General features: G+C 44.5%; 1 protein-coding gene across 1 annotated transcript in view; it reads left to right on the top strand.

The window, feature by feature from the left end:
• The window catches only part of LOC115177914 (uncharacterized), a 68,295-nt gene extending 55,737 nt beyond the window's left edge, over positions 1 to 12,558 (top strand). The window contains exon 3 of the mRNA XM_029738910.1: positions 12,088 to 12,558. Within this exon, the coding sequence (XP_029594770.1) occupies positions 12,088 to 12,314 (227 nt within the window). The 3' untranslated portion in view covers positions 12,315 to 12,558. The remainder of the gene's footprint in view (positions 1 to 12,087) is intronic.
• Positions 12,559 to 12,856: the final 298 nt, after the last annotated feature.

The following is a 12,856-nucleotide window of genomic DNA, read 5'->3' on the forward strand; positions in this document are numbered from 1 at the left end:
GAGCTATTTTCAGCCCTTTCCTGAGTAGCTTCTCAGAGATAGACATAATACAGAAAAGAACAAACAAAGCAAGAGAAAAAAATAATATTCAGCAGTCGATGAATTAGTTGGGATGTGTAAGTGTGTGTGCTGCTGGGTGGAAGCTACAAACTTATAGGCTTGGCTCTCTCATCCCTTCCAGGCTTTTGGGAGGGAGGGTGGACAATGAGCCTGTTGTAGCGGATGTAAGCAATGTCCCCACGCGCTCCCGCAGCTTTCATGGCAGGATAACACATTTTGCTTCAAGATAGTCCTCGTTGACGAAGATGTACGTTACTTTCAACTTCTTGGCTCTTTCCAGAACAGCTACCTTGTCCTTTAACCTCAGAATCTTGACCACTAAGGCCTGTCACCTGGGAAGGTGGTGGGTTTTCCAGTCCTGTGGGCGCTCTCCACCTCAATCTTCCTGTGGTCCATCTTCAGTTTCTCAGTGTTCATTTCCCTCACTTTGTCCTCAGACACCGTCCAGGTCTCATGTGGATGTTCTGTAAATCCGTCCACAACCATGTTGTTCCGCCTTGATTGTCCCTTGAGGTCTGATTTATCCGTCATTGTTATCATGGATTCACATACAGAACTGATGTCCTCTCTCATTGACTTACAGATTGCTGTCATCTTGCCGTTCTCCTGTTTAAACTCATCGAGTTGACCCTGGGAGAACTGGAAACTGTTCTTCAGGTCCTGGACCTCTCTGGTCAGGTTGTCCATTCTTTTATTAGTTGACTTCACCAGTATTTGGACACAACACTTGAAGCTATTTTCTTGTTGTTATAAGAACTGCTTGTAGGAATATTTTTGTTTGTTTAAAATTTCTTATGGGCAGGTGGGACGGTAGCGTCCCACCTGGCCAACATCCGGTGAAATTGCAGGGTGCCAAATTCAAAATACAGAAATACTCAAATTAAACATTCATAAAAATACAAGTGTTAAACATCGGATTAAAGATGAACTTCTTGTTAATCCAGCCGCTGTGTCAGATTTCAAAAAGGCTTTACGGCGAAAGCATACCATGCGATTATCTGAGGACAGCGCCCCGCTTACAAAAGCATAGAAACATTTTACAACCAAGTAAAGGAATTACAAAAGTCAGAAATAGCGATAAAATTAATCACTTACCTTTGAGGATCTTCATATGTTTGCAGTCACAAGAGTCCCTGTTACACAATAAATGTTCATTTTGTTCGATAAAGTCCCTCGTTATGTCCCAAAAACTCAATTTTGTTGGCGCGTTTTGTTCAGTAATCCACTGGCTCAACGGCGGTCACGACATGCAGACGAATACATCCTAATAGTACCGGTAATGTTCGTCGAAACATGTCAAACGATGTTTATAATTAATCCTCAGGTTGTCTATTGTCTAAATAATCAATAATATTTCAACCGGACAATAGTCTTCAATAGAAAGGAAAAACAACGAATGGCGAGCAATCGGTCACGCGCTCAAAACAGCTCTGGTTCATTTTGCATGCCACATACAAAATGGTTTCATTCTTCCTAGTTTTTCAGAATACAAGCCTGAAACAATGTCTAAAGACTGTTGACATCTAGTGGAAGCCATAGGAACTGCAATCTGGGCCCTAACCCAACAGATACTGTATAGGCATTCAATAGAAATGTACCCACATCAAAAATATCCCACTTTCTGGATGGATTGTCCTCAAGTTTTCACCTGCCATATCAGTTCTGTTATACTCACAGACATTATTTTAACAGTTTTGGAAACTTTAGAGTGTTTTCTATCCAATACTACCATGCATATGCATATCCTAGGTTCTGGGCCTGAGTAACAGGCAGTTTACATTGGGTACCTTATTCATCCAAAATTCAAAATACTGCCCCCTACCCAAGAGAGGTTAAAAGATCCTTCACCTGTGATAGAGAGACACCACTGTCCTCAACGATACTCCCATCGGCTTTGGTCTTTGTCATGGTAGTAATGTAGGCTACGCTGTTACTCCTCGCAGTTCCAGACAGGGCAGGTCTCAGGGAACATGGAAACAGCAACAAACAGCAGGGATCTAGAAAGTTAAAAGTCCCAAGGGCTAACTGCGCTCAAGCCCTCAAGGAAACCCTGCTAAATTGATAGGCAGCTAACAGTGGCAGCTAGGCTAGCTGCTACGCCAAGCAGCTCATCAGACCCTTGGTTGCCAGGATCCCTAGACAGATAGCAGCAGTCCCAGCAACTGATGCCAACCGCGTCGCGGGATCCAAACTCAAAAGGTAGCTAGCTAGTGTTTTCATGTGTATCTGAGCTATTGCTGTTCAAGCAAGCAGACATTTAGCTGGTATGATGTAGTATTGCAATAAAGCTGCTCTCACTACACTGGAAGTTAATAGGAATATTACTTTAAATCGCAAAAACAATTATATCATACATTTCAATACTGGTCGATGTCACAACGCGGGAGGTTGTCTTTCCTCAAATGAGCCATTGATCTTATTATTGCGATATTCCTACCACGAGAAATGTGTAATTTAACAGAGGGTCCACCACATTTTTCCTATTTGTCTGCCTCTTCGGTCTAGGGTGCATTGCATGGTGTCGCTGCATGCCCGTTGTGAATGTCAGACTCCACTCTGTGAGGCACATCGATCTGCAGAATGAACATGGTGAGATTGTAGACTCCTAAATAGCTCAGTTTGTTTAAGCGATTTTACAGCTAACAAGCTAGTTACTTCACATGCTGATATTGACTTTGGTATTATTGTGTACAGCTACGTTTCCTAGCCAGCCAGCCCATAGAGAGCGTTGCATTGTGGCTTTTGTAGTCAACTTGAGCTACAAAAGATTTCCACTACAATTTTCATGTTACTACCAACCGTATTATAACGACAAAATTAAACATTTGTTCACAAAAAAATATTGTTCTCACATATTAGTGTCATTTAACTCCATACAATGCAACTTTAATGTCCATCAGTTATGGCGAACAATGGAAATGTGTCTTCTGCTCCGAGACAGCACACATACAGCTGAGACAAGCACAGGTTCGACCTGCAGCGCAGCGCCCCTGGATGGAAAGCATGTTGTGCGGTTAAGGGTCTTGCTCAAGGGCCGAACGGTAGGGGAACATCTTTAGGATGTGAACCCTGCAGCCCTCCAGTTGCCAGATCAATTCCATCAATTTTTCCGAGCCAGTGATTTGAACCGGCCACAGGTCCAATTCCTAGACGTTGGGCTAACTATCCCATAACATAATTCCTTGGTATTAGTGAAGGACTGTGTAGTGAAGGCTTCTGTGTGTAGGCTTCTGCAGTGGTTGCTATGCAGTGTGTGTGTGTGTGTGTGTGTATGTGTGTGTGTGTGTGTGTGTGTGTGTGTGTGTGGACCCAGAGGCCCTTGTGGTGGTATGACTCACAATCCAACCCCCCTACTCCCTCTCCGCCTGCTCTCTCTCTCCCAACAAGATATCAGTCTTACTTAATTTCTTGACATCCTTGGATAAACGTCTATTTTTTACTAGTCAACGGACTTCATCTCCCGACATCCTGTATTTAGGCCAATGACTGTATATATGAATAGACAAAGTCATCGATTACGTGACACTATTCATTCCTACATTATGTGAAGACTCAATAGCTCATTGAAGTCAAATGAAGTCGGTTAAGATGACGTCTCATGAAGACATAACATGCGCAGTTTGAGAAACTCCAGGAAGTGAAGTTGCAGGGTGACATTAGCATCTAAATTATCCTTATAACTTAGAGTGCGATTTTCAAATAATAGGTTCAAGGACATACATCTGGTGTATTAGAAGCAATTATTGGTGCCATGATTGTCATCAAAAAAAATAATATTTATGCGAAGATTGCCATTTTCCCATTCACTATAATGGGGGATCCTGTTTTCTGGAAACAATGCCTGCAGTACCGTGGTCGGCCTTGAACTTCCGTTGCGTCATTGAGAGTGGGCAGTCGTTCTCCCCTGATTTAGGCTCACAGAAACAACTCTACGGTTCAGTTAAGGAATTCATTCCGACTGGGTTAAGGGTTAAGGTTTGGGATAGGTTTCAAACAAAAACAACTCGGGTTAAGTTCAGGCATTAATTCTGATTGGTTGAGAGTTCAGGCCTTAATTCTCTTGGTTAAGTTCAGGATTAAGGTTTGGGATAGGGTCCTGAGGCATTGTTGTGCCCTCTTCACGACTGTGTTGGTGTGTGTGGACCATGATAGATCCGTAGTGATGGGGACACAGAGGATCTTGAAGCGCTCGACCTGCTCCACTACAGCCCCGTTGATATGAATTGGGGTGTGCGTCTGTATCTGGGTGCTGGTGTGCTTGCAAGTGAGTGTGTGTGCATGTACGAGTGTTTGTGTGTGTTGAGAGAAAGGTTGTTGAGAGAGAGGTTGTTGTCCTGGCACCACACTGCCAGGACTCTGACTTCCTCCCTATAGGCTGTCTCATCATCGTCGGTGAACAGGCCTGCCACCGTTGTGTCGTCAGCAAACTTAATGATGGTGTTGGAGTCTTTTGAGGCCATGCAGTCGTGGGTACAGGAGGGGACTAAGCATGCACACCTGAGGGGCCCATGTGTTGAGGATCAGCGTGGCGGATGTGTTGTTGCCTACCCTCGCCACCTAGGGGCAGCCCGTCAGGAAGTCCAGGATCCAGTTGCAGAGGGAGGTGTTCAGTCCCATGGTCTTTAGCTTAGTGATGAGCTTAGAGGGAACTATGGTGTTGAACGCTGAGCTGTAGTCAATGAACAGCATTCTCACATATGTGTTCCTCTTGTCCAGGTGGGAGAGGCCAATGTGGAGTGCAATACATTTTAGCAGCCCCCTCGTGACAGGAAAGAGGTAACATTTTAGTTTTAAAGTTCACTTCCTGCAATTCTGCACATTTTGCCGTGAGGTGTAGAGAGAACGTTGCCTTTTTAAAGCAAGTTTGCTACAATTGTACAAATGTTGCCATGGGGTGGAGAGACGATTTGCAATTTTACAGCAAATGTTCTGCAATTCGACACATTTTGCCATAGGTTGGTGGCAAATGTTTGCCTACCTCCCTACTCTTCTACGTTTGCACACACTGTACATAGATTTGTCTATTTTTCTTTTCTTTTGTGTTATTGACTGTACGTTTGTGTATGTGTAACTCTGTCTTGTTGTTTTTGTCACACTGCTTTGCTTTATCTTGGCCAGGTCGTAGTTGTAAATGAGAACTTGTTCTCAACTGGCCTACCTGGTTAAATAAAGGTGAAATATAAATATATATATTTTTTTGCAGTTTTTAATATAATAGCTGATGATCAATGGGCCCCACCCCAGTCAGTAATTCAACCATGCTTACTACACGTTTAGATAGCTTGCCGCTAGTCTAACTTACCAATCTAAAACATTTTATCTGACAATGGCTAATTGAGTGACTGCTGATGCACAACCAAATTCTTCAAAAGTGCACGTTGTGTATTCTATTATTCCAACTCTCAACAGTAAGTTGAGACCCCGACTGAGTTCCTAAACAATCAAATTGATAGGTGGGCCTATCACTGTTCCAGGGTGTCTGGGATGATGGTGTCTATGTGAGCCATGACCAGCCTTTCAAAGCATTTCATGGCTACTGATGTGAGTGCTCAGGGGCGATGGTCATTTAGACAGGTTACCATGGCGTTCCTGGGCACAGGGACTGCGGTGGAAGGAAGGGAGGGAAGGGGAAGAAGGATGATGAGAGGGAGGGAGGGAGGGAGGGAGGGAAGGAGGGAGGGAAGGAAGGAAGGGGAGGAGGGATGGAGGGAAGGAAGGCAAGACTGATGAAGGGGGAAGGAAATAGAGAGGGTTTAATTTTCTATTTTAAATTGTGTCACTGATATATATGCATCTGTCCATGACAGGCTCTGTCATAATGACCTAACCCATGTCAAAACGGACATGAACATACACACATGCACACACACTCACTTGCAAGCACACCAGCACCCACAAACAGACACACACACGTCAGCATCACATCACGACTGAGAGAGAGGGGGTGGGGGTGGAAGGGGAGATGTGCCCTATATAAGTGGTGGTGGTGACTCACAACCCATCTCTCGCTCTCTTTTCTCTCTCTTTCAATCTTTCTTTTCTCTCTCTCTCTCTTTCTCCATATCTCTCTCCCTCAATCACAGTTTCCGTGTCATTCCACAACTACCCATAATGAATCGCTCCTTACTACGCACACAGCTGCTTCTACGCCATAGATATGAATGAGACGATCCTCTTTCTCTGTAGTTCCCTCTCTTTCCCTCCCTCTCCTTCATCTCTTCCCCTCTCTTCCCCTCATTCATCTCTTTCCCTCTCTCTAACCAACATCCCTAAGACTGCACTAAACCAGTGTTTCCCAACCCTTGTCCTCCAGTACAGAGTCCTAACACCCATGGAATGTTCCAGAGTCCTAACACCCATGGAATGTTCCAGAGACCTAACACCCATGGAATGTTCCAGAGTCCTAACACCCATGGAATGTTCCAGAGACCTAACACCCATGGAATGTTCCAGAGTCCTAACACCCATGGAATGTTCCAGAGACCTAACACCCATGGAATGTTCCAGAGACCTAACACCCATGGAATGTTCCAGAGACCTAACACCCATGGAATGTTCCAGAGTCCTAACACCCATGGAATGTTCCAGAGTCCTAACACCCATGGAATGTTCCAGAGACCTAACACCCATGGAATGTTCCAGAGACCTAACACCCATGGAATGTTCCAGAGACCTAACACCCATGGAATGTTCCAGAGTCCTAACACCCATGGAATGTTCCAGAGACCTAACACCCATGGAATGTTCCAGAGACCTAACACCCATGGAATGTTCCAGAGTCCTAACACCCATGGAATGTTCCAGAGTCCTAACACCCATGGAATGTTCCAGAGACCTAACACCCATGGAATGTTCCAGAGACCTAACACCCATGGAATGTTCCAGAGACCTAACACCCATGGAATGTTCCAGAGACCTAACACCCATGGATAATTCCAGAGTCATAACACCCGAGGAATGTTCCAGAGACCTAACACCCATGGAATGTTCCAGAGTCCTAACACCCATGGAATGTTCCAGAGACCTAACACCCATGGAATGTTCCAGAGACCTAACACCCATGGATAATTCCAGAGTCATAACACCCGAGGAATGTTCCAGAGACCTAACACCCGAGGAATGTTCCAGAGTGCTATTCGTCCATTCCTGATACATATATGTATGATAACACAGTAAACTACACAACACCATGCCAGGGTGAGATATTCACTATCTCCACCAGCTCCATTTTACATGACTCTGTGTGTGCGTGCGTGCGTGTGCGTGCGTGTGTAAATGGTGAGGAAATGAATTGGGCCATTCGGGTCGAAGATTAAAATGAAATAAAATCACAATTAAAAACCTTATCAGGGTCAATGTCTTACGGGCCCTCTTCTTTTCATAGAGCAACTGACACACACACACACACACACACACACACACACACTTTCTCTTTATAGAGCGACTGGTTTTGTTCTAGTTTTCTTTTCAGCAAGAGGACAGAATCCATCCTGGTTAAGGCTAAATAAGTACACTATATAGGGAACAGGGACCCATTTGGAACACACATAGTAAATCTAGGTTTGAACCTCTCTCACTGGCTAGTCTTCCTATGTTCATATATTCTCACTAGATTGGGGTTGAAGGATGAAGCTAATGTTAGCCTCCATTTAGCCATCGGAGCGGCTAAGTCAACATTAGCATAAAGAACAAAGTGGCGTAGCTAACATTAGCATAACTGACAGTATAGCCTGTATAGCTATCGTCACATACGTTTTCATATTCACAGTTCACACCCAATCTCTCACCCCCCCCCTCTTTCTCTGTTGCTCTCTCCTTCTCTCTCTCTCTCTCTCCCACCTCTCTCCCACCTCTCTCTCCCTCTGCATTGAGTCAGTCTCATTACTATGCATGCTAATACATGTAGCATATTGTTAACCCCATGCCAGAGGTTAGCTCTCCCCTACAATGACAATGCCTCTTATTGGCTCTCCTCATTGGTTTGAATCACATTACGTTTGGCCTTTTCTCGCTGCGGGGATAAGTGGGTCGCGGTGTGAACTCCACCCCAGCGGTGTGTCTCTGTAAGAATAATACTACATGCTCAGTGCTTAAGGAGGATGTATAATTTAACAGAGCGATTTGGGAGAGCTACACATCATTATAACTCCAGCAGAGCTGTACTGTGTAGAGACAGAAGAGTAGATGAGAACAATCTCTGGTTCACCTAGTAGGGTTTCTGGTGTCAGAGCACACACACACACACACACACACACACACACACATACATACGCAAGAGAAGAGGAGAGGAGGAGAGGAGACAAGAGAAGGGGAGAGGAGGGGAGACAAGAGAAGGGGAGAGTAGAGGAGAGAAGGGGAGAGGAGAGGAGAGTAGGAGAGGAGAGGAGAGGAGAGGAGAGGAGAGGAGGGGAGAGGAGAGGAGAGGAGAGGAGGGGAGGGGAGGGGAGGAGACAAGAGAAAGGGAGAGGAGAGGAGAAGGGGAGAGGAGAGGAGGGGAGACAAGAGAAGGGGAGAGGAGACAAGAGAAGGGGAGAGGAGAGGGAGACAAGAGAAGGGGAGAGGAGAGGAGAAGGGGAGAGGAGGGGAGACAAGAGAAGGGGAGAGGAGAGGAGAGGAGAGGAGAGGAGAGGAGAGGAGAGGAGAGGAGGGGAGAGGAGGGGAGGGGCCTGTGTATAGGACTGCACACCTGTTTTTAATTCATTTCTCAAAGTCTAATTTAGACCTGGGAAAGCAGGTGTGTTAAGCATCTGTTCAACTGGTGACAGAAACAGAAATAGTTTTAGCTGAACTGAGAACTGGTAAACTATGAAAACCAACTGTCTAATATTCTAGAAGACAACTGAGCTGGGTAGGGATTGGACTCTGTAGAGTGCCAGAGTCGATCTGTAACATGGAAGGGAACATTTTGAAGGTATTCTAAAAGCGTGTTTGGGCCAAACTCTAGCCGATATATGACCTAATTTCCTATGACATCATTTCCAATCCTTGCGTGGTAAAGGAGCTTGATTACATTTCTAGGTTATCATTAAATGATGTCATTCCAGTTCCGAGCTTGAGTGTTCCAGTACTCCAGAGACCATGGGAGTTCTGGAGTGTTATGATAGATACATACACACACACACACACACACACACACACACACACACACACACACACACACACACACACACACACACACACACACACACACACACACAGGCCAAACCAGACTAAGACTAAGAGTCTGGAATAAGAGACAGAGACAGGGAGAAGACTGGACTCATGTTTCATGGGTGGAGGGAAGAGGAGGATCAATTTAAGGAGTTTGTTTCTTACGAGAGACAGAGAGAAAGAAAGAGACATTTGAAATGTCTTGTGTAATATTTACTGTTCACTTTTTATTATTTATTTCACTTTTGTTTATCCATTTCACTTGCTTTGGCATTGTAAACATATGTTTCCCATGACAATAAAGCCCCTTGAATTGAATTGATAGATAGAGAGAGAGAGAGAGAGAGAGAGAGAGATGGAGAGATCTCATTTCTCCTTTCTTCCATAGTTCCTGTGTTTCTATAGTTGTGTTCATATATATAACCAGATATGATGATCAGGTCAAGGCCATCTCATAATTACGGAAGATAGAAATTAAAAAGTGTGTGTGTGTTACACAAGGCTGTCAAAACCTCTAAGAATCCATTGCAAGTCTCTGACAGTATATAAGCCTTAGTATGTGTGTTTGCTGAGTGTGTGTGTGAGAGAGAGAGAGCGAGAGAGAGAGCGAGCGAGAGAGAAAGAGAGAGAGAGCAGGAGTGTGTGTGTGTTACTGCCAACTCAGTCATAAATGATTCAGTTCCCTGGGGTATACGCATATGTGTGTGAGTGTGCGAGAGAGGGAAAGAGAAAGAGGGAGATGGGGAGAGAGAGAGGGAGAGGCAGAGCGAGAGAGAGAAAGAGAGAGGGAGAGGTGGGGAGAGAGAGAAAGAGAGAGGGAGAGGCAGAGCGAAAGAGAGAGAAAGCTAGAGGGAGAGATGGGGAAAAAGAGAAAGAGGAGAGAGTGAAGGAATATGTGCTTCCAGATTACATATGTATGTGCTTTTGCTGTAGCGTGGGATGTGTTTGAGAGAGCTAGAGAGAAAGAGAGACGCTTGAGTATGGTTCAATGAATTTCGACATGTATGTGAGTGATGAGCGTGTGTAACTAAACGTATGACACAAAACTATGATACTGTATGTGTGTGTGTGTGTATGTGCGCTTGCGTGTGTATGCATCTGTGTGTTCGTGTGTCTGTGCATCTATGCGTGTGCTTGCTAGTGTGTGTGTGTGTGTGCCCTCTGCGCCAGTTTGAACGATGTCTTCTGTTCTTTCATCCTTCAATAACAATTCACAGGTCTATTTAATGACAGTGTTTTGGATGGCATGGGAAGCAAACCAAGCAGAACTGTACAAACACATGTTAGACCACCGACCGCGGGGGTCGCACGACCAATCCAAGCACCTCCCCAAAATCCCAACCAAAGCGACTCCACGTACACGGCTTCTATTCATTTGATTGTTGTGACGGCAAAATTGCTTGAGGCTGACTGACCATTTGAAATGTTTTAAAGCCAACGGTCCAATATTCTACAACACAGCTGTTTAGACGCGCACCTCTTTTGGACTCTGATGAGAGCTGAAGGATAAATGCCGCTGTTCTGTACATTACCTTGGAAATCACCGCAGCGGTTCTTTTGGTCGCTAGAGACGCGACCCAGTTGTTCGTTCGATTAGCTGGATCTCTACAGAGGCTTTAGGTTCCGTTGCCATACTCAGTGGCGTTCTTATCCCCTTCCTCGTTGCTAGCTAGGCAACTTGTTCACTAACTCTGCAGCCAGAATAAAAGCAACGTTTATACTGTTGGTCCCGCTATACCTCAGTTGCCAAAGAAAACAATACTAAGCACACATTTACTGGTAGAAATAAAATGTTTTCGTTGATATTTTCATTTATATGCGCAAATTCATACTTTCTCATATTTTGGTTGCCAGTCGTTCATTTGGTTAGTTTGATATTTATGGACGTGACCCAGTCCTTCGTTCTTTATGTTCCTTTGCCATGCTCGCTGGCAACGTTCCTATCCCTGCTTGCTAGCTACCCAGCCAGCTAGCTACGGCTAACACAGTCACAACCTCGGCAGCCAGAATAACAGCTGTTTTCTATTGACATTCATTTGGATACATCCATAACAATGAGCTGATAATGGCAGTTTTTGCCTGACATAGTTAGAAAAGTTTGCCTTCTCGTCAGGACACTCGTGAACACCGACTGTTAATTACGAGGAGATCACACTGCATATCAAATGCTAGGCTATAAGTTAGCTAAATAGTTTGTTGCTAGCAAACCTGACATTATGACAACCGACCCCCAAAACTATTTAAACATGTGGGAGGATTTGACAGCATAGCGCCACTTGCATCATGGCAACAGTAGGGACCAGAGAAATTCGTGTTCATCAGATGCTCAAAAAAAACATGTCCCTACAAAAACAAATCACTACTAGCTACTGTAGCTAGCTACGTTTTTTCCTCATTGGACCTGTGTTTACAATGTATCCAGTTTCAGTTTGTAAAGATGTTGGTAGCAAGTACAGTCTGCATGTGTAGGCGCATATTGCGTCATGATTGCAAGTTGTCCCAATATCTTTTCCAACTGTCCTGTTATCTGGTTTTAATGTCCATTTTAGAATGCCCTTCTAGCCAATCAGAAATGAGTATTCAACAACGCTGTGGTATAATACAAGATAACCAGGACTTTTACTGTCGCTCTGGTCTTTTGTTCTTATAGTTTTAGGTCTCTAACCATCTCTCTCTCTCTCTCTCTCTCTGTCTGTCTCTCTGTCCTGCTGTCTGTCTGTCTGTCTGTCTGTCTGTCTGTCTGTCTGTCTGTCTGTCTCTCTGTCTGTCTGTCTGTCTGTCTCTCTGTCTGTCTGTCTGTCTGTCTGTCTGTCTGTCTGTCTGTCTGTCTGTCTGTCTGTCTGTCTGTCTCTCTCTCTCTCTCTCTCTCTCTCTCAGGCTCCTACAAAGGGATGTGTAAACAGATAGACCACTTCCCAGAAGACACAGACTTCCAAGCGGATGGCGCTGAGTTCTTTTTACGTGAGTTGTTTATTTCTTTCTCTCTCTCCTTCAGTGTATTTTTCTCCTTGTTCTATTTTGTTTACAGCGCCATAAGTGTGACGTTTTACCTAACTTCAACAGGGCCCGTATCCACAAAGCATCTCAGAGAGTTGGAGTGCTGATCTAGGATCAGGTCCCTAGCTGTCCATATAATTTTAGTCATTATGATATAAAAGGTGAAACTGATCTTAGATCAGTACTCCGAGAGGCTTTGTGGAAATGGTGCCTAGAGTTTTCCCTGCCTAGGTTACATGGTATAAGGTCACATGGTCAGGTCACATGGTCACCTGGTATAAGGTCACATGGTAAGGTCACATGGTCAGGTCAAACCAGGGAAGAACAGCTGCCCCGCGGTACTGCAGGCATTGTTTGCAGAAAACAGGATCCCCAATTATAGTGAATGGGAAAATGTCTATCTTCGTTGTCAATCTTCATGTAAATAAATGTAAATATTGAAGACAAACATGGTAACAATAATAACTTCTGTACCACCAGATGTGTGTCCTTGAACCGATTATTTTATAATTGCACAGAGAAGTTATGAGGATAATTTAGTAGCTAATGGCAACCCCTCTAATTGAGATAATCAATGAAGGGGGGCAGCACTGAGATAGCCCGCAACATCACTTCCTGGAGTTGCTCAAACTGCACATGTTATGTGTAC

This window comes from Salmo trutta, chromosome 38, assembly GCF_901001165.1.
Source record: "Salmo trutta chromosome 38, fSalTru1.1, whole genome shotgun sequence".
Lineage (NCBI taxonomy): Eukaryota > Metazoa > Chordata > Actinopteri > Salmoniformes > Salmonidae > Salmo > Salmo trutta.